Genomic DNA, 27,837 nt, shown 5'->3' with positions numbered 1-27,837 from the left:
AGCCAAGGTGGCAGAAGAATCTCCCTTTTTCCTGTGCTGACTGAGCACTCTCCCACTGTACTGTTCAAAGAACACCACATATTCAGACTGTAAATTACTTCTTTCCTGCCCAGGGCATTCAAAATAACCTCCATATTAATGAAGGTGGATTCCCTTACTCTCACCAGTCAGGGCAATAAAATCAAAGATGAATTAATGAGATTTTGCTCCTTTCAAGCCAATTCCAGAGCTCACACATGTCTGTGCCTTTTTAAGCAGAGGATATTTCTGGTAGCTGTGCCAACAGATGCATCCTCTGCTATTAAGAAACACCACACCTTCCCTTTGTTTCATGAATTCACCCAAAGCTTCACTCTCCCAAAAGTCTTTCTGTATTTTAGTCTATACATCTCACTCTGGCTACAGATAAATTGGTTCCACAGACCTGAACATGTTGGGGGTCAAGAGAAGAGCAAAACTTGCAGATTCCAAGCAGCCCAAGGTAAGACCCCACCATGAGTATTTCTGGAATATCTCAAATCTTCCCCCTGCTTTTGAAGGGCATTCAAGCTTGTTCAGCTTTTTTTATTCTTTCAGAACAATGAAGTGACTGCCAGACTGAGAGGATCTTTATCTAATGTCAACACTCCACAAACACAGCAGGCAGTGGCAAATCTCCTAAACTGTGCTGTACCCTGGTCATGCACTTAAAACCCAGAAAACAAACACAGCTTTAGGAGTCATTCTGCTCTGAGAAGTGATGATGCAAGGTTGTAGACTTCCCCATTTGTCTGCTCACATTTGCTACAGAAGTATTTTGATGTGGCCAAACCTCTGTGTTTGGGGGTGCTACGTTTGCCCTGCCTACACTAATTACCCTCCCCAACCAGTTATCCCATCCCCAGCACTCCTCTGCTCTATGCCCAGTAGGGCTGCACACAATCACTCCTAAAAGTGCTACTGGAAACTTGCAGGGGAAGGGGAAAAAAAAAAAAAATCTCTTTTCCTGACAGACAGCATTAGGTCCATGATGCAGTTATAATAAAATAGGGCCAAAGCAATCTAACAGAACCTGTGCAAAGTAAAATCTTTATTTCATTTTCACACCAAGAACAGATTTTGTTGTCAGCTACCTGGTAGTTTACTTGATTTTTTTTCCCTTTGTAACAGGAAAAGTAATTTGATAAATTGAGAAACAACTTCTGACAAAGAAGGGTGGAATTGCCCTTCCCTTTCCCCCTCCCTGTGAGGAGCAAAGAGTTGTTGACACCAGTTCACAGTGGCTCTTAACCATTCCCTCTCTGAAAAGAGAGAGGGACACTCAATCTTACATGGCATTTCCAAATATACACAATTAATTTTCCCACAGAAGCTCAAAGCTTCACATAAAGCTGTGAAAACACAAATGATTTCAATACAAGTTGATCTTACTGTGTGGTTCTATCGTTGACATGACTTCCTTTTCAGATATCACCAGCTGGCAGAAGTGGTCTCCAATGTTGGCCAGGATGTACTTTGCTGTGTCCAGATCTAGACCCACAACATTTTTGGATAAGGGCAGCCACAGGCTAATGGCCTCAGGGTCGTACTTATTTGGAGTTAAGAAACCTTCCTCACGCAGTATCCCATGCTTATTAAACTGCAGCCTAATGAAAAAGGGGGAAAAGGAGAAAAAGCCCTCATCATCTCAAATGCTGCACCTGTTTAAATCCATTCCAATCAGTCCATGCTTGAGTTGCAAGTGTGTGTACTGTATGCCAATGAATTTACTCAAAGGTTACAACAGACATGGGTACACATACTGGTCACTAGCATTAAGCACATTCAATGCACTGCTTGTTTTCAAGAAAAAAGACTGAAAACATTCAGGTTTTTAGTTAGGAAATCTACCTTACAACAAGTGGCTCTTTAGTCACACAAAACCAAATCAGATTTACAATTTTTAAAATAAACTGGCATTAAGGCCACATTTAGAGATGGCAACAGCAATAATTTTATCTAGGACTACATACAATTCTCAAGAGAAGTTAGAATGCCTTAAATATAGAATATATTTCAAGGAACAATTCACTTGGAAGCAGCTGTCAAAAAGCATCAAGCAAAATTTGAGTAAGATATATTCTTGAGTGATTCTGAGTAGGTGGAAAGAATGAGATCTATATTGTTAGTAGTGTCTTAAATGGAAAACATGAAGAGTTCTTCTCAGGAACCTTTTTACTAAATGCTGAAGAAGGAAGGTGACTTCTGATGACAACGTGTGCTCACTGTAGTGTTAGGTGTGCCAGGAGAACACGTGCTGGCAGCTACTGTCATCAGACAAATGCCATCTCCAGATTTGGCAGATGGCACATTCAATGAAAAGGGATAATTCCATCAGTTTCAAGTTCTAAACCAAAGGATTCATCCGATTGGAACTGCACTGCAAGTCTGGATTGTTACCCTGAGAGGATGAATTAGCATACTCTGTTGTTACTTTGGTCTCACACATCAGATTATACAAAGATTTACTATAGTAAAATCTCTAATCTGAGGATAAATAACAGATTAGTAACACATTTGTATTTTTTAAGATGTTTAGCAACAAAACTGAATTCCAGTGGGTGCACAGATTAAACACTTCCATGAGAAGCTTAAATGTCCCCAGCTGAAAGCCCATAGCCACTTACTGCAACCCTTCCATGGCTGTGGGTTCATGGCTAACACTCCAGGCATCCAACCACTAAACTTTGGGAAACCTGCATGGAATCTACCCTCTCATTAGGATCTCCAATTCTACTGAGCTGTAGCACTCAAAGTAAACTCATGTTATCCTACTGGCACTCAGCCCAGAACAGCAAAATAAAAAGCTCTAAGTCCTGCCAAAATATTTTCTGCTCAAATGAAGCACTTGTACAATTTCTAAGGGCTAAAAAACCATTGGCAGCCACTCATTAGTTGGATATATTGGGTCTTATAGCTACACACCAGCACTAAATAGCTCTGCAACAGAGACCTCCATGAGACTATTCTGGGGTTTTTTTTTCATTTCTCACAGTGCTGATGTGAATGGTCCTCACCTCCTGAAGTGGAAGAAGCGGCAGAAGACGGTGGAGTCCCTCTGCTCCTTGTTCTTGCGGTAGCTGTCCAGGCGGCACTCGCGGCACTTGTGCAGGTGAGGGGCGATGTTGTTGCAGGAGCCGTCCTGCACAAAGGCCTCCCCGCTCTGCTGCAGCTTCTTCACCTTGGCAGCATCAGCCAGGATGGACTTGCGGACAATTACTGCAGGGAGAGCAGCCAGCGTCAGAAAAACCGAGGCTTCTCTCACAGAAGTGCCAGCAAATGTATCTTAGTGAAAGACTCACATCAACTTCTCCTGCAAGTTTCACATTACACTGAACCTAAGTTATGCTAAAAATATTTGCAGTTGGCAGAAACCTCTTCTGCAGTCAGCAGGAACTGTTTCAAGCTGCAGTTCCAGGGAAGTCACACAGACTCTGTGGAACCCAGAGCTCCTTTCACTTTTTCACAGAGGAGCATTTTGAAAGAACATCTGCTTTTAAAGGAAGTTCTTCAGCCAGAGCTGGAGCCCTGAGCAACCATATTTCACAATAAATTGGGACAGAGTACAACCCGGCCATTTCTCAGTCCTGTTTTCCCCCTTCATGATGCAACAGCTTTCAGCATCTTACTGTAACAGATGCCAAACATTTCCCTTCCTCCTACACTGCCAGTGAGGCCTTGCAGGGGACACAACAGTGACTGCTTGGCTGGCTGTGTATCCATGCTAATTATGGAACAGCACATGGTAAGCCAAGACCAAGCAACAAGAGATAGAAAAAAAAAGAAAAAGAGTGGGTATGTAGGGGGATTCCCAGAATCCTGAACAATCAGCAACACCACCTGAAGCACAGCAGGACACCAGGAGTCCAGCTCCTTAAACAACCACAGCCTATCCCCTCCCGTCCCACGTGAAAACCTGAAGAGCTCACCAAATGGAAAAGAGGAACAAGGTGGGTGGTTTTGGGGCTGAGTGAGTTTTAATTTTTGGTGGATGGGTTTGTGTTTGTTTTGCACTTATGAGAGTTTTTAAATCAAAGCCTCTCTTGAACAGAGCTTTGTTAAGGACAACTTCCATCCCTAACCATGTTTGTAAAATTTAGGACCATTGCTAAAAGGTAGGCTCATTATGACACCAGCATCTGTATTCCAAAAGAACCTTGATTTTGTAACCTCTTTTGCCATTCTGTTCTTGCATATATTTTGTAACAACTTATTTTAAAAATTAATTATTAGTCCTTTTCCTTTATCAGGAAAAGGTGTTTCTCCAGCTTGTTGCATTCCTGTCTTAAAAGTATATACAAATAACTCAAGTTGCTGCTTTACTCACACAATTTAAATTACTAATGTTGCATCTGTAACAAATTACCTACTTCTAAGTAGTTAGAAATTACAAGAACTTTCATATGACAGGAAATTTTAGGAACACTTACTATTATCCTGGACTTTGGCACTTCCAGTCCAAAAGCTTTCACTTTCACTTTTGTCACAAAGAATCTCATTTGAATTTCTTCTAATAAAAAACTCCATGTCTGCAAGTTCATCAATCTTGTTTCCTTTGTGGCTGCTGTAGCTGCTTTGTGATTTAAGCCCACACTCACTGAAGGACAGAAGATGAGCATCTGAGGTTGAGGGTCTGCAGTCTAAAGTTCTCTGCAGTTCAACAGTGCCACTGCCTCTGGGTATTGCTACAGAAGGGTTGGGATGCTGCAACTGTTTTATGGAAATGCATTCCTTGGGAAAGTTTGTTGTGGCCTTCATAAAAGGTTCATTAGTATTCTTCAGGTTGGTTCCCTTTTCATTGGCTGAATCAGTTAAAGATGAAGGTCTTGAGGTTTTCAAAGAGGTATATTTACCATTTTGCTCACTGGGATTTTGTGTTTGTTCTTTAGACATAAAGCTCACTTTAGGAAAGGCTGTCAGCTCTTCTGTCACTGGTTTAACTCCAGTACTGAGACAGGAAGGATGAGTTTCTGGTAGGCTTCGTCTACATGTGCTGAAACACAACATGCAATAATTAGAAAAAAACCCACAAATGTGTCAAACAAATCAGAGCATCAGCTGCTCAATCCAGGCACACTCAAAGCTTGAAAGATGAAATTTAGTTATTTAATTATGTGCTTTGAGTTCTGATGTTTGAGTATTTTATATTTTGTGTGAGGCTAAATGGGTTTGTGTTTTTCAGGTGTTTTATTTGGGATTAATTTTTTTAAAGTTAGAACAATAAAGCTGTACACCCATGTAGGCACACACAAATTTAGGTATTTGCTGCTACTCCACTTCCTTCTCTCACAAATAAATAGTTGCTTTCTCATTTCCTTCAGGCAACTGCTGAATAACCAAATGAATTTCATTTGCATGTCTGTGGGCAGATTCTCAAGGAACTTCTGACTGGCACCACAAGTTACTGTGCTGGAGACTGTAAAACCTCTCTCACAAAAAACCTTTTAAAAAAATCATATTTTCCACATTCAGCATGTGAGACAAAACTAGCAGAAAAATCCCTATTAGCACTTCAAATTTGGGTTTTCCTGTCACACTGTTTCTACCATGACATCCATTTTGTGACAGAACTGGGGGTAACAAAAGTCCAAAGGCACTGGTGTTCAACAGAAATCTAACTGGGGATCTGTAGCTGATCTACAAGAAAGCAGACACCTGCCTGAACAGGTTCTGCTTTTCCTGGGGGCAGGGAAGGAATGCATTTGACAAAGCAGGCACCACACCTGTGTATCCTTTTACAGATGGGGACAATGAAACAGTGACAATAGCCTGGGACACTGAAGGGCCACTTCCTTAAAGTTAAGTAAGAACATGGCATTAGGAAGTAAATTACATATCCAGGCAGGCCAATCTAACACTTTCCTATGCTGGTATAGCAGAAGAGGAGTTACTACAGCTCTTGAAAATGACCTCAGAGCTTCTTGTGCTAAGAATCAGAACTCTTTTTGGAGGTAAAATGTCTGTATAAGCATAAAACTGCTTCCTTACCCCTGAGGAGTCTCTGCACCAAGGTTGGGTGGTGAGTTGGCTGGCAGGGGCAGGCCTGGGTGCCTTTGGTCTTTATTTGCAGGAGTACATCCCAGCAGTGCTTCACCCAGCACAGTTGGTACTGACTGCACGTGTCCCTGACTGGGAGAAACCTGCAAGGGAGATTTTAACAGGTAGGAAAATTCAGGACAACAAATTCTGGCTTTGCAGGGTTCAGCCTGAAAGGAAAAACAGAATAATACTCTTCTTACCATGTTTAATAAAGTAAAGAGTCACTCAGTTCATGAGGTGGAAAGACTTTAAAGTGTCCTTTTAAACTTCATGGGTTCCATGAAAGACTGTTCATGTTAATTCATTTGCCTCCAATTAACAACTAACTTTTTTGGGAAAGTGCATTAAGAAAGTGGAAAAAAGACAGAAAGCTCTGCTCTTTGTAACTGCCAGTGCAACAATGTTTCTAAAGTAATTGCAGCAATTGGCAGTCAGAAATAGATTTCTAATCTCAGCTGAAAATCCCAGTGAAAATCAGAACTGTGAAGACTGACAGCATTACCAAAGATCTAGATGTGAACTTTCTTGTAGCAAGAAAATCTTTGCAGCAGAATTCTAGAAAGTGTTAAGTACAGAAATCCTACATTGATTAAATCACCATCCTGAGAAATCTGTAATTAATTTAGAAATACAACAGGCCTACCAAATTACCAGGGGTCTTTAGAACAGTGGCTTTCCTGTGGGGGTCCTTCCCCAGCTGGGAAGTTCCACTACAGGCTCATTAGCATCAGCTCCAAAATATTTCCTTTTTCCTTTGGTATTACACAGCTGTCAGGCACCAAGTCAAGCTCTCAGAAAAATGCTGCAGATAATTAACTCCACACAAGAAATCAGTACTATCACATATTTATTAACAAAAAATATGGCTTCAGCTAATCACTCCCACATACTGACATCCACCAAAATCAGAGCAACAAATAGCTCCTGGTTTCCTTACTAGAAAGCACACTCACTGTAACCACTCTGAAAAAATGGTTGCAAGGCATTTCCCAAAGAGTGCAAAAGTGAAAAATGATCCAGTCCTTTGAAGGAAGGTAGACTGAAAAATGAGAAGTAAATAACTCCACTACTTTAAGGAAAAACAAGTTATGAATTCAGATCATGGTAATTCTTCAGTAGGGCACTTGGAATGTAAAATACATTCTGTGTCAAGCAGACTGTTCAATGGCTGAATTATGCAGAAAACTGAAGGCAAACTGAGCACCAAAAGCTGCTAAAGGTACCCAAGCACAAGCTGTGGAAACACAAGACTGCAATCCTTTGCTCCTCCATGGTGCTCTGCTGCACACTCTTCCTCAGCAGTAAATACAGGACAGGGGACACTCCTCATTCAGGCACCTTCCCCTGTGCTGGGTACCTCAGGCTGGTTCTTTGTGAGGTTGTGAAAGATCTGCACAGAAATAACACAACCCTCTCCCTCCTATTCCAGAGCTTCCCAAAGACTGGCTAAACTCCTGCCTAAAATGCAGGTTTTTGGTCTGAAATACTGGGGTAAAATTATAGGGCAAGTTTTCTTCAACCAAGCCATGATTTTTCATTTTTGCACTTCTACACTGAAGTTACCAGATTGTCTTTTGACCTTTGAGAGTTTATTAATCTCTCAGTGATAGCCAGCAGGTCACTCACAAAAGAAATAAAAGTAGACATGAAAGTACCAGAAAAGTCACGTCTCCTTTCTGTACTGGAACAACCTTCCACTGCTGCTTGTGCAGCTTGAATGCTCAGAGCATCCAAGTGCAGCTGGAGGTTTTGGCTTCATGTACAAAATGGTTAAAGAACATGAAATGCAAAAGTTATAAACCTCAGAACTCCTTTGTGTTTTCTCCTACTGCAAGAATACATGAGACCAGGCAGACCAACTCTTAAGCAGAAGGAGGGGGCAAAAAGTACAGTTAAAAAAACCCCAAACAAACAAAAATCGAACAAACAAAAGCCCCAACAAAGCACCAACATTCAAGGCTTAGTAGCTTTTACTCCAATTATCACAAGGCAAGATGTTCAATTCATGCCCAGACAAGTTTGAAAGAACTCAACACACCCTCCAAGGGATTACATTTATCATTCTACTTTCCAATCTAATCCTTATTTAAGATGTTGTGAGAAGTGACATAATCATTATGTAACAGCCATATATAACAGAGCAAGACATTACCTCAGGAGAAGATTTTGTGTGTTTAGCATCAACACTTCCACTGCTATCAGATGACTTCCTTTTCACACCCCCAAAGCTTTTTGATTTATCTGGAAGAGAAGGTGATCAAGATTAGTCTATCACAAATAACCTACTTAGTGTTTGAAGGACAAAAAGTAATAGGTCTTACCACACTTTCCATTGTTGTCATATATGATTTCAACATGAATTAATTCTGGATCAAGAGTTTTTAAAGCTGGAATCTTGAAAAGGACAGGGAACACAAAAACAGCCATTTAGAGAGGTGAAACTATTTTAAATATATTTATCTTAGATGTTGTGGTACAGACTAAGCTTAGACACTCAACTTCTAGGTTCTTTGAATACCAAGCTGAATTTAACAACACACCATGTGACAGTGTCTCTGCATAAAAATACAAAACTGGTGCTTGAGAACTTGTGCTGTCTGCACAGCACAGAGAGCAAAGAAACCAAGATCATGCTTGTTTCACTCTCAGAATAAAAACTCCAGGTCTCCCTCATTTTTCATACAAGGACATTTGTTATTTAATAATCTACCTGCAGCATAAAGGAACAGTTTGGGTTATATTGCTCTGCACTATGCTGACACCCATGTTTAAAGATTACAGTAAAGACAGAAATAAAAATGGTGCTGGTGGAGACATAAATAAAATTTGCACTTATTCCCCATATCCATTTGTAAACCACTGCAGCTGCCTCCTACCTCCTGACAGTTGACTTCTAGAGTTCTTGTAGCTGGATTACCATTGACAACAACAGCTGTGAACCACTGAGTGGAAGGGTCCAGGCTATAAATCCTAATTTTTGAACCAATGATATTTTTTCCACCTACAAAATTGGGGAAAAATATAGAGCTTAAGACAAATAAGGCATGAAGATGACCACAGTTATCAAAATGAATTCTTCCTGTTCTTACAGTATGGGAAATGAAAACTGTAAGATGCAATATTTACCTTTTCAAAAAGGTCACTCCCTGCATGTACAAGCACATAAGTACAAATATGCTGGTGTGAACCCAGTAATTAAAGAATTTATATCTTCTTCTGGCAAAGAAAAGGAACAATTTTAAATTTTACTAAAAAAGGAGGCCTCTATACAACACCCTGGAAGTTTTCACAAACAAGCAACAAACTGGAAAAAAAAATCAAGTTGCTTGAAACAATAAACAACTCAAAATTTTTGAGAATTGCTACAAGTTTGATCTATTTCACAAGTACCAGGCCATCTATATGTGCCTGAATTACACACTCACTCTTTCAAAAGAAATACTTGAAACTTAAACATCTACAATCCTTCACATTTTGCATTCACTGCTGTGAGAGTAAAATCAGTATTTTTAAAAAGCTTTTATCCCCTAGAACAGATTACCAATTAATTACACCAACACTGCAAGGATTTCCCTTTGGACTTGGCCATTTATTGCCAGTTTTCTGCTCCACAGTATGCTTGTACCTTGGACCAAGCGTGTCTCATCAAGGTGTTTCTTAACCAGAGCCTGAATTTCTTCATTTACATTTTGATCATCTTTAAGAGAAAGCCTGGAACCATCCACATCCTATTTCAGGAAAAAAAGAACAGAAGTTTGCATTCAGGATAATGCTTTTGACAAAATCCCACAATATTTAAAATCCAGATGGCAGAAATCCACACAAATCCAATTCTCATTAATCTGTTCCCCAGCAGTTCTAGGTTGGTGGACTGGAGGCAGGTTATTTTTTTATCACTAATTCACAACAAGAATCTGCAAGAGAGTCTGAAATGAGCTCTGCAGGTCTACTTTAATATTGTTCTGAAAACAACCCAGCTTTGTAGTACTACATTGCTAATGAGCAGTAAGCTTAATTGAACTGTCCATTCTTAACTTTGGATTTTAAGTCCTCAGAAGCAGCAGCATATTTGTCCTGAGCAGATGCAAATGAAAATATTTTATGTTTCTATTTATGATAATGCCAGGATCCAGTAAGTGTCAAGACACCATTATAAAATGTTTATATGAATGAAAACAGAGTCAGCTACATCTAAATTATTCATCATTCTTCAGCATAATGTATGGGTATTATTTTTTCCTCTGAAATTCTTGAATGAATTGATTCTGAAATGGAAAGGTCACTGCAAGTTTCCACCCAAGGCTCAGAGAGTGCAAATAAGAAAAGGGTTTGGGGTTGGGTTTTATCTTTTTGTCCCAGGCACTGCTCTGATATTTGTAAGAGGCAGGAGACTGAAGAACTGGAAGTCAATAAAGTGTTATTCAAGATGCCAGTAAAGCAATCTTTTCCACTGCAGTGCTGAGATAAGGCTTCTGCATAAAGAGATCTCAACCCTGCTTCTGAGCTAACATAAGCAAGACAACTATCTACAACTCAAACTTGGCTTTTAGTGACTCTCTTGCCAGTTTCTCTAAAGGACTTGTATATTTGCTGACTGCTAACAAGTCTAAGTAGAACATTAATGATGGCACTACTTGCAGTCTCAACACAGGACAACAATTACTACTTTCATTTCAGATTGTTTACAGGTTACAGAGACTAATTTCCTAAAAAGACTAAATCCTTTATCTTTAGCAGATACTATTCTTCCAAACACCTGCCCAGGAACAATAGCTTCAACCCACCTGTACCTAATTTCCACAAACAAACTTTCCTCTGGTGCTCAGTAATTCAATCATCTCATTTCCATTCTGCCCAATCCCTCATTTGTTTGGGATTAGCAGTGATGTGCTTCTGTTAAATAGCAAGATTTATGCCAGACATTGCTGCAACTCCCTGCACAAAGTTCATGTGTAAAAGAAGAAAGGGAAACTATTCCAGGTTATCCCCAAAATCCACATGAAACTGCTGTCACATGAATAACTGTCCTAGTACACTCCCCCATCCAGCTCCCCTAGGTGACCCTGGCCTGAATTATCTCCAGGGGGTTTTAATCAGACATGTTTCATTCAGAACTGCTATTTATGAGTTACAGAAATAAGCACCTACTACAAGTTTTTACCCATCTGAAGTTTGCATTGATTACATTACCCTGATGCATCCTAAATATCAAGATAAGAGATTCATCTTTACAAAGCCAGTCAAGGTTACCTGGATGGGTGTCAAGAGGTCTTTAGAAAGGAAAACACATTTCTCTTCACCCAGGTAGCGCACTGAAACCAGTGATCCCATTCCAGCTTTGTCCACTAAGGACTTGTAGGTCTAAAAAAAATGATAAACGTGTTCTCAGAAACAGGAAGATCTCATAATTCATCATTTGCATTTAAAAATTAATTGTAATTTTTTAAATTTTAATTTTGCTTCTATTTCTCTGTTACATTACCACATCTACATGCAACTCTTGAAAACAGAGCAAGTTTCCAATAAAACTTCTAAAACACACCTAATGAAAGTTACTGGACTCCACTTGAAACTAATTTCATATATCAGCATGAACTAGCAATTCAGTGCAGGTGGCTATCATTGGCAATTAATCATTCATGTCCACATGAAAAATTTATTAATGTAATAATTCTAATTGCAGATATATTACTAATAAACCTCTTTATGGCAGACTGGGGAAATAGCTAGCAAATCAATGAATGTCTGCAGCATAGTTTACATTAAAGTTCTCAAAATCTGTGCAACCCTGAAAACACTGAAACCTTTATTTAGGCACACATGATGATTTGGACAGCCTCACAGTTGCTGTAACACTGCAGTGCAATGATGAAGTTGTGTTCAGACATACCAAAAGCCTTAAGAACAGAGAAGAAACAAAAATTTCCTTTAAAAGCTTCTGAACACTTCCTAACGTGCTCAAAATTAAATTTTGTCTAGTGGCAGTACCAGATCTGAGAGAGCAGGCACCAGGAGCCTGGAACAAGAGAAGTGGCAACAGTAACTCCTCCCTACATGAAAAGTGTAACTGTGCCCCATTTAAAAAAGGAAATCATTCTGACAGGAGAAGGCCTTTCTTTGATCAGTCCTCCAAAACCAGATACTCCTTCTTGTCTTCACCTCAGTTAGGACAGCACTGGCAGAGGGACAAGATCCCCACATGAGGGACAAGAGTCTCTACAGGAGTAACTGGGCACTACCAGAGCTACTCCATTTGTCACAAACACACTCTCCCATACACTTCAACCAGGAAGTTGTGATCAAGTTTCAAATAAATTAATTCACACATCTCTTTCATGACCTCTGCTTTCCTGCCCCGTGTGATGATAAAGGGAGAAAAAGTCTTTTTTTGCCAAGGCAAGATCCAGGACTGGCCTACATTTGATCCTTTGCTAAATGAGCTTTGGAACATGCACCCTGCATGAACTGACACATCAAACACCTCAGGAAGAAAACCTTATACCAAAACTGAAGTATCCAGTAAGAACTATTCAGATACCTGGAAATGGACAACAGCTAAGTTTAAATATGAAGGTTTTCAGAACAAGCTGTCGGCAAAATCTACCAGAGGAACTGCTAATATCAATGCACAGCCCAGGAAATAAAATTAAGGATTTATATTTCCATTTCCTCTCCCATTCTATTGGGCCCTACTTGTAATAAATATTGCTTAGAATGGCTTTGCTTAAGAAAGAAAGACCAGCTAAAATGCAGCAATATGAATTACAATGCACACTTTATGCCTAGCAAAGTTAATAGTATTAAAACACAGACTACAGCTTCAGCATATTCATGTTCAGCAAGTTTACATGTTTGCATTTTCACTTATCTCACTGCTTTCTTGAGCAGCAATATCCAAAGTAGTCAAGTACAACTACACTGGCTGAATACATTAGGAAATGTTCCCTGTTCACCTCCCCTGGCTAATTTGCCTATTCAGCCATGCATGGCAGGTACAGAAAGCTCAGTTCTCTCCTTGTACAGTATAGCTCAGCTTTTTGCATGCAGAAAACCTAAATCTCACAAATCACTTGTACCAGGCAGGCATCACATTAAAGTAATCTGAATGATTTTTGTCTCAGGATCAAGAATCACCATAGCATTAACTCAAGGCAGAGTCAAAAACTTAAAATAAAAACACAGGCTATCCTTAGAAGCCTATCATTTACACTTTTTCTATTTTTTCTACTTTGTGGAAGATGAAACAAAACACAAGACTAGAGGGAGAATGAATTAACAATATACAGAACAGGGGTTTGAGAGAGAAGCAAAGTCATAAAAACACATCCTTGTGTCCCCAACTTCAAATGCTGCTGAGCTCTGTCAGTTTGAGCTGCACAAAGAGATTTTCTCCCTTCCCAAGACACCCAGGAGTGAGGCTGCACTGGAGGAATTCCCACTGGTGACAAAGCTGTCCCAGAAGGTGCAGCTGCAGAACCTAAGTGACTCAAGCCAAGGGTGTACTTGCCATTGCAGGCCACTGGACAGGAGGCATGGATTGGGTTTTTCTTTCAGCCAGCACCAGCTTTTGCTCCACCAGGAATGCTATCATCATCCTGCTGTAGACTTCTATCCATCTTCGCTTCTCCCATGATTCATCATCAAATTCTACACAAATCTACAGAAAGGAAGCAAAGTGAGGGAGTGACTACCTATAAAATTCAGACACATTCGACATGGAAAAGATAAACTCATCAATTTACTCAAAAATAAAAAAAAAACCACCAATAAATGTACTTATAATTCCAGCATGATTATTGCCTGTCACATAATCAAGCAATCACTAAAGCATCCAAGGTTGACCCAGTATTTTCTAAGTGACAGTCAATGTTAATTGGTTTATCATCATTACTGTCACATAAAATAATAGTATTTACATTTAACTTTACAACTTCCCATCTCAAAAAGTTTAATGCTGCTTAAAGGTAATTAAATATGTTAACACTGTCACTGGTGTTTACAAGCAGGGAAAAATATATATCCCCCCCCAAAAAGTCCACTAAAGCCAAAGGACTGCCTACAGAAGTGGCACATGGATTTCCCACAAATTCTAGAGCAGTGGAATAAACAAGTTGGTTTTTTTTTTTTCCAAAATTATTTTAAAAATACCAATCCCAAAGAATAACTTCAACCAACTTATTGAAAGCACAAATGACAGTAGGATGGTAAAGGTGATCAAATTATATAATGTGAAGGTCACTTCTTGACTGCTTTTAACTGCTACTTATCCTTGTGAATTTCATAAACAATGCAGATTTTTCAAGAAGAAAGCAATTTTGTGGCATAAATATGATGGCTTGACCAATATCTTTGGGACAGCATTACCCTAATTTCAAAGGCAACATGGGAGATCACCAAGGTATTGGGAAAGACCACAAATACAACTTGGCCTGAATACAGGAATTGGAACATCTTGGTAGAGGACTCTGCTCTTGGAAAAAATAATTTTCTCTTCCCAAAGAACACAGCAATCCAACCTAACTGCATTTAGGAAACAGCACAGAAATCTCAATTGAGTGAATCTCAGAAACATTTCCTGAAATTTTATCATCCCTCTCAGGGGAAAGGCAAGTGAAAACATGCACACAAACATCATTACCACAGCCAGGAGTCATCGAACTAATGGGTGCAGAAATGAACTTGGTAATTTTGAGGTGCACAGAAACTATGAAAGAGATAAGCAAATAACAACCAGAACCAGAATGGCTTGTTCAGTCTACTGCATCACTGCACACACAAGAAAACACAGTTGACAAAAGCATTTCAAAAGCAGTTGAGAGTCCCTCTATACAAAATAAAAATTGAAATAAATACTTCTACTCTTTTACAGGAGAAATTCTTAATCCCCCCTCTCAATCCTTTATTTTTTCGGGTCTATCATGTCGGTACAGAACTGAGGGAGGAAAGGAGATGGGATTTGTTTTGATACAAAGTTCTCCACACCTCCATTGCCCATTCTGCAACTTCTTTACTTTTCAACTGGAGAACACATCAAGAAAATCGCTTCTGGCAGAACCGTAACCAGCTACAAAGCTCACAATAGAGACCCCATTAGCACCTGCTTCTTCTCCTTTGCTGACAAAGTCCCTAAGAGTTTTCTGGACCAAGAACCTCCTCCTCACTCCCAGCACGGCACAGGGCACAGCCCCACGCCCAAAAATGGACAAAGCTCCACCCCTGCCGCAGATCCACAACAACAAGCTGATAACAAAGTTTACGCTTTCTTGAAAGAGTTAGAAACATCCGAAGTTTCGCTTTGTTTGACAAGTAAGTCAGTTAATCGGAAATCACTAAGCTCTCATCACCAAAAAAGAGGAAAGCAGACAGCTAAAACGGGAAGATGGTGCTGTTCTTGCTGTCACAGGACAGCCATCGAAGCCTTCTGTAGGAACAAGCACAAGATGCCGCTGCTACAATGGAGTTCGGTCCTTGGGGAGCAGCACTCAGTTTACACTCCAGTAAGTGTCCAGACATGGCTGAATACTTCTAATGTCTACAGCTGCCAAATAAAGCCCCTTAACAACTTCACAGCCAAACCGTAAACGTAGCTTGACTCCCACCCAAAATGCACAGCTAACCAATTACACCACCTTTGCAGTAACTATGTGCTCAAAAACCCACTCGGTAATCATTAATAAGAAGAGGCCACCATGCAAGAAGAGTCCGAGAGACCTCCAGCACCAGGCGTGAGTTTGGTGCGACTTTAAAACCCAAGTAGTTGCTCCAAAAGCAGGAAAGGAAAGTCACCAATCCCAACAGCATTGGAGGGCTTGGGTTTCAACTCCGGGGGCAAAAACCTGTTCACAGCTGGCAAGACCTTAATTTACCTTTAGGAAATAAACCATAGGCGCAGTGGGTGCGGTAAAAACCTGCTTTTCAAAATGCCGGTGGAAGAAAGCACATTTGTAATTAGTTCGAGATAATTTGCGGCATTAGTACCAGCACATCGGGGACTCGGGCAGGGGTGCACGTTTCCAAACGTGTCGGCCAAGTCTCCGTCTGCTCTGCCCCCGAGAGCAGCACGTGCACACACGTGTACACACAGCCACACCAACTTCCCCGGCCACACGCTGCATTTAGCGGGTCCCTCGGAAAGTTCCCGGTTACCTTCAGGTCTTGTTTGGATATGTCCGTGTGTGACACAGCCCGGATCCTGCCCGACTTCCAGGGCCATTCCGAGATGAGGCTGGCGTCCCACGTCCTGTCCTCCTCTTCCGACAGGCAGAGGAACCTCTTTCCTACGAGCAGCGACCAGCTCCCCTCGAGCCTCAGCACCATTTTAACTCATCGGGAGGGCTTCAGCGAGGAAAGCGACGGAAGGAGGAGAGAAACACACAGGGCAGGGCGGTGAGCGCTTCCTCCTTCCTCTCCCGGCCGCCCCCCCCGCTTCTCCAAGCGGCTCCAGCCGGACCCGCGGACACCCACAGGTCGCCCCCCCCCCCCCCCCCCCCCCGCCCACGGTCCTGTTAATCACTACTCAGCGAGGGTGGGTGGAAGGAAACACCAGAAGGTCTTTCCAGAATGGCTGCAGCGCAGCTCCCGGCCATTCCCACCCCCGCCGCCTCTTTGTTTCCTCCTCCGAGGAGTCAGAGCGCCGGGCGGCAGCCAAAGGGAGGGAGCAGGCGACCAGGCCAAGCTCCTTCCGCCTCACCAACACCCCGGCCTGCCCACCCGGGCAGACCTCCAGCCCTGCCCCTGCCCTCACCTGCTCCCCCCCGGCCCCGCTGCCGGCGCGCCCCGCAGTCACAGCGGGCACGCGTCCCGCTCCCCTCCACCCCCCCGCGCCGACCGCCGCCGCGGCCAAGCGACACTGTCGGAGCCGCGCCGCGCACACGCCCCCTCACCCGTGCGCGCGCCCCCGTCCCGCGCCCCTATTGGCTGCGCAGCTCCAGCGGGGCGGGGCCGGCAGCGAGCCTCCCGCCGCGATTGGCCCGGAGGGGCGGGGCCCGCGCGCCTGGCCACACCCCCGAAACCGTTGCTCAGCAGATGGCGGATAAAAAAATAAAAACGATATATCCTTCCGCTTGAGCTTGGAGGGAAGGAGTCCCTCGGGGCCAGGCCGCGGAGCGCCCGCAGCCGAGCCCCAAGGGAGGCACGAACGTGCTCCGGAGGGCCGGGGCGCCTCTCTAGGGCCGCGTTCCCGCCTCGGGAGCGCCCAGCCTCCAGCCACTGGAACTGCCTTTAGAGACGGCGGAGGGATCGAAGGGAGGCCAGAGGGCGTGATACGGTCCCTTATACGTGCGGCTCGCGGCGTACTCAGATATAGCACAGGGGGCGGTGGCACCTGTGGGGCGTCTCTGCGCATGCGCCTGGGGCGGGACCAGCACCTGCGGGTGCCCCACGGGCCGCCATCTTGTCATGCTGAGGGGAATGGGGATAGGCGGGCCCTGCGGGGCAGGGGACAGGGAACAAGATAAAATATCACAAAATAACAATGTGCCCGGTGTTCCTGGGGAGGACAGGAGGCTGTGGAGGCGCTCCAGTTGTCGTTGATGGAGGTTGTGTAGTTGCATCTAAAAGCAAATGGCTTCCACCAGCTCTAGCTTTTAACATGAGACCTGTGTGTTCTTACAAATAGCAAGGCAAGGTGACAGAATCTGCCTCACTGCCCTCACAGGGAAGAATTTCTTCCTTCTATCCAATCTAAACCTACTGCCTTTAAATTTAAAGCCATTCCCAATGAGAACCAAGGAGTTAAACAGAGAATATGATGTGATCTGGGTGGTGGTGTTCAGCAGTGACCTAAAAAGACACATGTACTCCTCTGCTGTAAGACTTTCCCACCAGAGCACATGGGAGGAAAAGACCAAAAGTGCAGAAAGTACCCAAGGCAAAGAAGCTGTTGACTCATCCAGTTTACTAAAATCTCACGGTGCTCAGCTTTTGCTTTCTCCAGGGTTCTTTCCATCACCAGAGACGTGTTCGCTTCAAGAACCCCCATCAGAGAACGCTGCAATATTCCTACCATGTTGTGGTCTCATCCTCCATTTTCTCCAAGAATCCATTTCCACACTTAGGTTAAATGTATTTTTAAAGTCTTTCCCACCGATTTGCTTTCACTGATCATTTGCGTACTACATTTAAACAAACACATTCATGTATGAAATCAAAAGGCTCAAAAAATTCCTCTTGTGCCATGATGAGGAAATTTCTGTCTACTCCACGGAAATCAGACATTACAATTTCTTTTACAACTGTAGGGAATCTCCAATGATTTCTATCAATGAGATGAACTTGGTAATTGCTACAATTTTCAGCAGGGAGAAACAAAATAAATAATAGTGAATAATAAAAAAATGATACATCAGCAACTGTGTGCAGTCTGAAGAGGCACTCATTAGCTGGCACTGAAAGAAAAACAGGTATGTTTGCTTCTCACATTTAAATGTTTATTATATAAACCAGACCTGCAAGGTGGAATTTATGATATCATATAAAGCAAGCTAGATGTGAAACTACCAAATGATTTGTTTCATTGTAGACTTTAGGCTCGTGTAGCAGTGGCTGTACAATTGACACATCACACCATGTAGGTGTTGCATAACCTCATTATTTAAAGCTCTTGTATTTTCTGCAGAGAGAACACTTTGCCTCAAAGAGTAGATGATTAATACATGCAGGAAGAGGGATGTCAGGCTATAATGAAGCAATATTAGTCAATGTAATAGATCAAGCTGTTGGTAGCACTCCAGTTGCCTAATAGTATTTTATTCCCTTTAGCATCAGAATAAAGGAAGGCTTTAAGGAGAGATTTGAATGACAACAACATGAGTTTAGTGAATGAGCAGCTCCCACATGCAAAGAGTGGCATGGAGGTGGGTCAAAGGTGTTTTAAATTTAATGTTTTGGGTAGGTCCTGGCCTGGAGAGCTGAGAGTACACACTGACATAGTCCATTAATGCCCTTGAAAATGAACTTATATAGAAAAGGATGCTAAAAGATGATGTGATCAAAAAGCAGCATTCTGAATGTACATAAAATAAATCAGCAGAGACCAAAAGAGAAGATGGGGAAGCAAACAGAGCACAAGTTGACAGAAGCCCAGACAAAACTCAATAATCCATGGTACAAACAAGCTTTCAAAGTCCTGAAAAAAAGAGAGGTATTCAAACCCTAGGGTCTAAGTAGAAACCACACAACTGAAGACTTTTTGCTTTTGAAACAGAGAAAATAATTAGCTACTTGTTTCCGTTCCCTAGGATTCTTCATTTCTTGAAATTAAATAAGGATCTTTCCTAAATTATCTAGCTTCTTGAAATGTCATAAATTAAAGGTAACTAGTGAAGTTTTGAGTCAATAAGTGAAGCACATAAAATTTAGAATTATTACTCTAAGCATCTCTGAATTTGCTGCATCATTTAGGAACTTGTTTCTCAGTATGACAACCACACAATACAGGAAAAAAGTACTGTAATTGTAATTGTCATGTTTGTAATTGTTTTTCTTAACTGTTTTTTTTTCACCACTTGCAATAGTCTCCACAAAAACTAATGTCTGTTAGAAATATTATGTGTATATTTACCCACCTTCAGTGTGTCAAGAAAAACATCAAAATGTTCAAATGTTTCAGGCTAACCCTATGATAATGGCACAGGTTCAGTTGTCTCATTCTGCATTATTTACCTCTGGAAAACTCAGTGTCTGTTGAAGTACCTGCAAAACACAGCAGTGTAGTAAATAAGCAGAACTGACTGAACCTCAAAAAAGCAGGTTTCAGCCTGTTCTTCTGCCTGCATGAAGTCTTGAGAATGATTTTTTCCAGCTGGCCCTACCTACTGGGTTGAACTGGTAATAGGTAAGCCTTTAGCTCCTATGTGAGAAAGAAATAATGTCTGCAAACAGGAGCTCTTTAAACAGTAACTTCAGAACACACTTCAATAAATTCTTCCTTTCAACCACCATTAAGTAACAGAAAATTTCTCTTGTGTGGGGTATCACTAGGAAAAAAAGCAGAAGAGGCTTTGAGGTTTGAATTTCATTATTTGAATTTAACAGTTTAGTTTAAATTGGAATTTAGCAATAAAACTCAATAGCCAATTTTATGCCTAAACAATTGCACATTCAGGCATTTACGCCTACCTCTCTGCATATAAAATCTGGATGTGCTATTCAAATATTTGTGCTTGAAAATTGGCCTCCCACTACCTACAAGTATTTGGTGTCACAGACACTTTATAAGAAAGGGACATTTCAGTCAGAGAAGGGGCTGTAGATAACTGTCTAGATAACTGTCCTGGCACTGTGTTCTCCAAAGATGTTTTCCATACAAGGGAGCAGATTGTTTTTCAGGGCTCTCCTGCATTTCCAGGTTAAACCTACGAGTGTGTGTGCAGCTACAACAAGCAAAGATCAGTGCAGGATGCTATTAAAATCTGGTTTTTAAAATCTTTACTGTGGTGACATTTGAGGGTCTCCATTCTCAATCAAAGGCCCTCTGAGTAGAGGGCTGTACAAGCACAGAAGAGGAACATGGAGTCCTTTGTATTCTAGTGATTAATGATGGATGTGTAGGGATGTGTAATTAAAGCTGGTCAGGCTATGAAACCACCAGCTGTGCTGACAGCATGGTGCCAATAGCACCAGGGCTGGGGGTTTGATCCCTGGATGGGACATTCACTTAAGAGCTGCACTTGGTGATCCTTGTGGGTCCCCTCCAACCCAGAATATTCTGTGGAGTATAACTGGAAGCAGAGCTTTGGGAGATAACCCATTAGCTCATTTCTCCAGTATGTCTTGAGATGTGGTGCTAAAGAATGAGCAAAAACTACCAGAAACTTTCTTCAGTAGCACCAAACTGATGCAGTTAAATTGCTCCTTAGGTAGCTGATGTAGATCAGTCACTGCTCAGATCCAAGCTGACTCTAGCTCTAGTTATAGCAGGAAAAAAGAAAAGCTCCTTACTCAGGTACAGCCTTGTTACCTCAGCACACCTCACCTGGATCAGCTTTGCAAGAGTGGCAGGACTGGTTCCAGATCCTTTTTCCAGTCATTATCTCTTTACCATAACTTAAAATAATTCATGTCAGACATTAGTTAATATTTTCTCACTGTCTGAAGCTGAAGGAAGCACATATTTTGATACAAAGTACATTTTAATTTTTTGCAATTAAGTTGAGTTGCTGAAGGAAAAACAATGAGAAACGCTGACCTCCTCTTATCCACTCCCATACCTATTCTACAGAGGGGGCTGTCTTTTGCTAGTGATGAGTTAGTAGGACTTCAGTTTTTTATCCCAAGTGTAGAGACATGAAATCATGAGAGGACTCTTAGGATGATAAATCAGGATCAATTTTTAAATTTTAATTGACTATTAATTTAACATTTAATTATTTAATTCTGTGTTAAGTATTACCTGGGGATTGGAATTAGATATTAAATTTTGCAGATTAATTCTGAAGTTAAATTAGTATTTATAGATAGAGTAATGCAATAACCTTTACAAAGTAACCATGAGCAAACATTATACATTAAGTGTGGTGAGTAATTCTGTGCTGGTTTTGTTTTTCTTTAAATGCTTCAGAGGAAGATTTTTGTGGAAGAAAAAGCCCTTTCCTCTCAGGTAATAATGCATTATCAGTTAGTAATTCAAAGGGTTTGGAGTATCATTCTTTAATAAAAGAATGCAAATCAGTATTATCTTGATGGATATATTTGAACCACGTTGTAGAAAACGCCACCACAGCAGGAATGCCTTGGTGGTGTACAAAAGGAAACATTGAAAGGTGGGTAAAGAGATACAGTGAATTTTAGGCAACATTGTTTAATGATCTGAGGAGTTCTTTGTTATGTTCTTTGTTAATTAAGTTAGCCTCCAGAAGCCTCACACCAGAACTGCAAACAGAACATGTTACTCATATTTTGCTACTTAATAACGTCCAGGCTCTTCCATCATTGAAACAACATAACCTGGCTTTGGCAAAGTTACACTTCACACCATTTCCTGCCGCTGCCAGAGAGATTCTTTCAGCTTATTGCAAGTCCCTCCTGCTCTTTATTTTAAACAGATCTGTTTTGTCATAGAGTGTCTTCCCTTGGGAGAAAACTTACACCTTTCTCTTGTGGATCTGACAGATTTCAGCAGCTTGGGCTGCTGAGCATGTGCAGGTGAGTCGTAGACTGGGGATAGAAATTGTTCTAATTTTAAACTAAAACTAAACTACCCTCCTATGTACTTTTCTAAGAACATTTGGACTAAATTCACACTGCTGCTTTTGATTATTCAAACCCACATCTTGGAAGTTCTCTTTCAGCCTCTGTAGTTTAATGCAGCTTCTGACAAAATAGTGAACATTTGAGAAGTGGTGATGCTCAAGTTACGAGTTTGTGCAATTTGGACAAGAACTTTGACTGTTCTTGAATGTGTATTCCCTTAACAAGAGGCTCAGCCTTTTGACTGGAGGGAGGACACATGGCAGAGTGATCTCAGGGGGTGGTTGTACGTGCATGAATCTTATTGATGGACTGCAAATCCTCCACCCCTGCAGAGAACACCAGCTCTCTTGGCTCCAGTTCTTCTGTCCTGTCATTTACCAACTCGCCCTTGAACTGGAGCAATGAATGTATTATTGTGTGGTTTTCCTGCTACTGCAGTAACTGATTCCAGTGGGAAAATGCAGTAACTTTTCACATCAAGGGTCAGCCGAGAAGTAATTCCCTATTTTTATAAAATTCTGTATATTGTGCTGATATAATGTTAACAAAGCTAAAGTAATGTATCACTGAAGCTAAAAATAATAATAAATTGAAATATTAAGAAATATTAAGATACCAGATATTGGTGAATATAGAACTGGGAATATTTAGAAGTTAGGTATTGCTAAATGTGACCTAGTTGGTGCAGCACAGAACTGGGAGGCAGATCTGGAATCTAACACTATGTGTGTCATAAGGCAGATCATTTAATTCACCTCATTTCTCTGTAAATGGGGATAACAATAATCATTCTTATGAATTGCTTTGTGTTGTGCACCTGAAAGATGATGAGTCTCATAGCTAGTAATTAAACATTCTTTTAATCTTCAAATTTACTTTCCCTGTTAAACTTTAATAAGTGTTTATGCTCCCTTAATGCCAGAGAGGAAAAAAAGCAGGATTGTGAAGTAGCTGCTAAGAATTTCTCCCAGAAGATATTTAGTATTAAATTGGGATTGAGTCATCTGTTTTAGATAAAGGGGCAATGCAAGAAATAATATGTGAGAGTTGAAATTCTGAGTAAAATATATTCAAAGCAGAATCAGCTGACACCCCAGTTCCATCACACTGGCTCCCACCCCCCAGTACCCTCTGTCCAGAAACTGGAAATAGGCATTGTAATTTCTCTTTAGCTTAGAGCAAATATAACAGTATTGCTTAAAAATAGTTACAGCTGTGGGTTACAGATTGTTCCTGTTGTTCTCTCAGTGTCAGCTCTCCTGCCATGTGCAGAGGTCTCTGTATCTCCACCCAGCCCAGGAGAATGGGGCACTGGGCAGTTCTGGGGCACTGGGATTGCAGTGGGCTGCCTGCATGCAGCTGGGCATTGGCATTGGTAATTATCTGGTAATTATCTCACTCACTGGATTTGTCATTGTAAACCACTGAGTGATTTTCTACTCCTCTCTGTAAAGTTCTCTAAGTCAACTGCACGTCAGTGAAACTTTAGAGTGTCTTTTCCCTGGTCTCTGTTCACAGCTGTCAGACACTAATGGCTGCTCTCCAAAGCCTGGGCTTTGATGGTAGAGGTTTGTGTCTAAAATTAAAACAGTGGTTCCAAAGCAGATTCCTAACTCCAGTGAAACCAGCAATTTCATCCACTGATTTAAGAGATCATATGTCAGCCCTGTCTTCTTGTAAGAGAAAGATTGCAATCTGTCCTGTCTCTTGTCTCTTCAGAAAAGCATAGGAAGGTAAATTTGAACTTTTCCTGCTTCCCAATATCTATTGCCCTAAATAGCACAATTGCAGTTTGGTTTTTTTTTCAAAAATGGAAGTGACATTTTCCAGTTTCCTATGCAGAGGAACTTCTGCTGTGGCATAGATTTCTATTGCTGCTTTTTACCTCTTATTTCCTATACACAGTTTATCACACAATAAAATTTACAGCTGCAATTTTCTAATGAGAATATAAGAAACACAGCCAAGTTACTCCAGGCTATCTCTGTTTGACAAACTTGGACACATAAACAGTGAGGAGTAGCTTAAAACCTGTACAGGCTGGGGTAACTGGAGACAGATTTGTTTCCAAAGCAAGGAGGGAAATATTTGAGGTGATTGAAATAATTAACAAGGCTGAAAATGAGGTCTTGGAAAAAAAATTTAGCAGATCATTGGAATTTTAGCAGGCATGGTTGTATGTCAGGTGTTGGATTCCCTGACTCACTCCATGAGATGATTAGGACTGTGCCTCTGGTTGCAGCAGAGGTTGGATGTATCTCACTTTGTGTAACATGTAGGTCACAGTCTGCCAGCACAGAAAATTTGGATTTAATTAACTTCATCCACCAGCAGGCATCTCATTGTCTAAGCCTACTCTGCAGAGAGCGAAGAGAAGCACCTCCAGAAGGAGATTAATACTGAAATAGATGTCTAGAATAAGTGGGACAAATTATCCCTCATAAGATATCTGATCTTCCTCATTTGCTGTAGAGGTCTCTAATTATTGGTTTATGTCCTACCCTTCCTGCTAGAGTAAATGCTGACTAGATACAAACATGGAGTGGGGTGGTGTCTGTGCTGCTCTGGTTTACACATTGTTGCTCAAATTAAGCAGGCATTGAAGTTCTGGGGTTTTTTTCTTTGTCAAAAGCTACTGCAATGGATGCTGGTATGGGCCACTAATGAGCTAATGAGGAGTACAGTGTGTGCTCAGCTCTCACAGGTTTCCTGTGGTACAGGTGACCTTATGATCATTAGAAGAATAGTGTCTATAGACAGGAATCACAGGAATTGGTTGTGGGTGTAAAGGATCTTTTAAAGAGAGACAAAAATGAAAGCTTTATTCTTCAAGTTCATTATTTTATCAGACTGTTTTAAACACATATAATGTTTTTATACAAAGAATGCAAAATCATGACCCCAAGCTATAAAAGATACATATAAAAGTTTACAGATGGCTCAGAACGTTTACATTTGACTATTCCATAACAGTGTGTTAGACATGCTCCAGTGCAAAGTACTGTAGACTTTTTTGCTCCCCAAATATATTTGTGTAAAGTCTTTCAAAGCCAGCAAAACATAAGTAGTGAAAATGAAGCTTTAACTGGCCATAGAAATGTTGCTTTATAGGCAGCCTGTTGGCATGGGAGAGCTGGGATTGTTAGGGCTTTATGAGCAGGTTGTGCCAACCTATGGCTCAAGGAATGCTGTGTTGAAGCATGTCTGGGAATAGTGCTACTGGTTCACTGTGTGGAACCAGTGTTATTACTTAACCTCTTTGCACTTACATATTCATCTCTGGGATTAACATATATTTACCCACCTTTGAAAGGTGCCTTGTGTTCTTCAGAGAAGTGCTGAATAAATACAGGCTACTATGACCCTCAGCAGGTAATCCTGTTAATCTAACATACACTCTCTGTCCATGGTGAATAAGTTCCAGGCTACTTGATCATTGTAGTTAGATTAACAAAGGATATTACAGGGATTAACTCTTAAGTAGTGGCTGCAGCTGCCCACCATGTGTGTTCACTATAACCCAAAGCCAAGGTTTGAAATCCTTTTGCCTGTAGCTAATAGAAGGAATGCACTTGACTTTTGCAGAACCAGTTTTCCACCCAAAAGAACAGCATCTTGACCTAAGAGGTTGTAACACAATCTGTTGCTCTGATAGCTGCTGTGCTGCTGGCACCAGGGGAGACAGCTTCAGTGCAGAGACAGCTTCAGATCTCTGCCCACCACACCAGTTTTACAAAGTTGTTGTAAGGGTAAAACTGTCTCATTTTTCACTGCACTGGAACAGCTGTGTTACAGGTCACAATTTCTGCTACAGGTCACAAATTAATGTCTAGACTACTTTATAAAATATTATTGGAGATGAGGTCCTCCCCAGTGGCATGCAGGCTCAAAGTGCTCAGGCCCTGCTTTGAGCTGAAAGTTGGACACAATGACCTCAGTGGGTCACTTGTAACTCAGTTGTTGTACAAAGTCAGGTGTAGCCTCAGCAGCATGGAGCTTGGCATGAGCTGAAAATCATCCCCAGGGCTCCTGAGGACATTCCTGTGTAGCTGCCTCAGAGTAAGCTCTGAGTTGCTACAGCAGCACCTTCATTGGCAGCACCCTGACTGGGGTCAGGGTAGCTCTGGGAGGACTTCATGATGTGCTGGCCCACTTCCCTTGGGACAGAGATACACCTTCACTGCTGTTGGTCACTGGCTCTATTTTGTCCATTTCATTTCAGTGGCACTTGGAGAATCTCTGGGCTCTTAGAGATCTGGAAAGTATTTTCAGTAGAGGATGGCTGGGCTGGTGTTGGAGGGAGAAGAGAGCACAGAAAACACTGCATCATCTGTGTGCATTGCAATGATGAGTCTCTTACTGGAGTGTGGAGGGAGAACATGTATTTGCAAATGCTTCATTTAGCAGTTTGAGAGGTTGGGACTTGCAGTTTTCTGGCTGGAGACTGATATGGAAAATGGGGGTTGAGGAGAAATGCTAATTTAAAAATCATTATGAAGATGCTGATTTTTTTTAAGCAGTTTTCTGTTATGTTTTTTTTCTCTTTGTGAGAGTACATTGTGATATTGAAGTGTAGACTGCTAGGAGTCCAAATTTCAATTTCAGGTGTAGCCTTTTCAAATTTTGTGCTAAGCAGATGTACTGGATCATTGTTTGTGGGGAAAAACTACTATTGCTTTCCTCAGTCAGGCATGCATGGTTCAGAAATGTGTTAGAACACTTTCAGTAGCCATGTGAAGTGTTGGGAGCTCTCTGTATGCAATGCCCACAGCACTCACTTTGACCTCTGTGAGCTGTAAGCAGGTACCAAGCCAAGGAACCATTATCTGGTCTCATTAATAGTGGCATTAAAGTAAGATATTGTAAGGCTTTAGAGGGGAGTAAAGTTTATAGGGATGGGGAGCCTCTATAAATAGCCTGTAGAAGGTAACTTGAAAACTCTCATCACAATGGATGAAGTCTTCCTTTGTTTTTTTTTTTTAAATTATTTTTTTTTTAAAGCCTCTAATTGTTTGGTTTGGATCCTGGGTTTTTTCTGTTTCCGTTTTGGAACGTAGCCTTTTTTGTCCTGGGGATGACAATTAATTCTTCTTCCTACTGCCACATAATGAGAGAGAGAGAGAGAAGCAGGATGATGCTGCAAGTTTCCTGACTGCAGAGAAAAAATTCAGTTATATAACTTGTCCATAAAAAGAGTCCTCTTTTCCCTATCATCCTTTTTACTTTTTCCAGAATGGAATAAAACTGAAAGTAGCTTAGTGTGTGGAATTTCATGTCCATGAATATACAGTGTATGAGAGTCTTACAGTGTAAGTATTTCTCTTTGCATTTGTAACTGAGGACAAAACAGTTAAAAGGCAGTGAGTGGTTTCCACACCTTGAGAGGAACGGAACAGGGCACACATGGGGGATGGAGGTGTATTCTGGTGCATGGAAGGAAGAGTAAAATCCTGGCAGAAGTCTGAGAAAGCCCCTGGAGAAATGAGTGCACTCACAGTGAGGTTGCTGCTCACCTGCCAGTACCTTGAGCAGCTCCTATGGGAAGGAGCTTTGCCAGCTGTGCCAGGGCAGCTCGTTTCCATCTGCCTC

General features: G+C 41.4%; 1 protein-coding gene across 1 annotated transcript in view; it reads right to left on the bottom strand.

The window, feature by feature from the left end:
* The window catches only part of KDM3A (lysine demethylase 3A), a 28,239-nt gene extending 11,854 nt beyond the window's left edge, over window positions 1-16,385 (bottom strand). Inside the window, exons 1-11 of the mRNA XM_066548763.1 lie at window positions 16,204-16,385; window positions 13,565-13,714; window positions 11,308-11,418; window positions 9,683-9,785; window positions 8,934-9,058; window positions 8,379-8,451; window positions 8,210-8,298; window positions 6,007-6,158; window positions 4,449-5,011; window positions 3,036-3,237; window positions 1,411-1,625 (exon numbers count right to left, since the gene is read on the bottom strand). Coding sequence (XP_066404860.1) covers window positions 1,411-1,625; window positions 3,036-3,237; window positions 4,449-5,011; window positions 6,007-6,158; window positions 8,210-8,298; window positions 8,379-8,451; window positions 8,934-9,058; window positions 9,683-9,785; window positions 11,308-11,418; window positions 13,565-13,714; window positions 16,204-16,374 — 1,954 coding nt within the window. The 5' untranslated portion in view covers window positions 16,375-16,385. The remainder of the gene's footprint in view (window positions 1-1,410; window positions 1,626-3,035; window positions 3,238-4,448; window positions 5,012-6,006; window positions 6,159-8,209; window positions 8,299-8,378; window positions 8,452-8,933; window positions 9,059-9,682; window positions 9,786-11,307; window positions 11,419-13,564; window positions 13,715-16,203) is intronic.
* Window positions 16,386-27,837: the final 11,452 nt, after the last annotated feature.

The sequence above is a fragment of the Molothrus aeneus genome, chromosome 4, assembly GCF_037042795.1.
Source record: "Molothrus aeneus isolate 106 chromosome 4, BPBGC_Maene_1.0, whole genome shotgun sequence".
Lineage (NCBI taxonomy): Eukaryota > Metazoa > Chordata > Aves > Passeriformes > Icteridae > Molothrus > Molothrus aeneus.
This window is presented reverse-complemented; position numbering and strand designations above follow the sequence as displayed.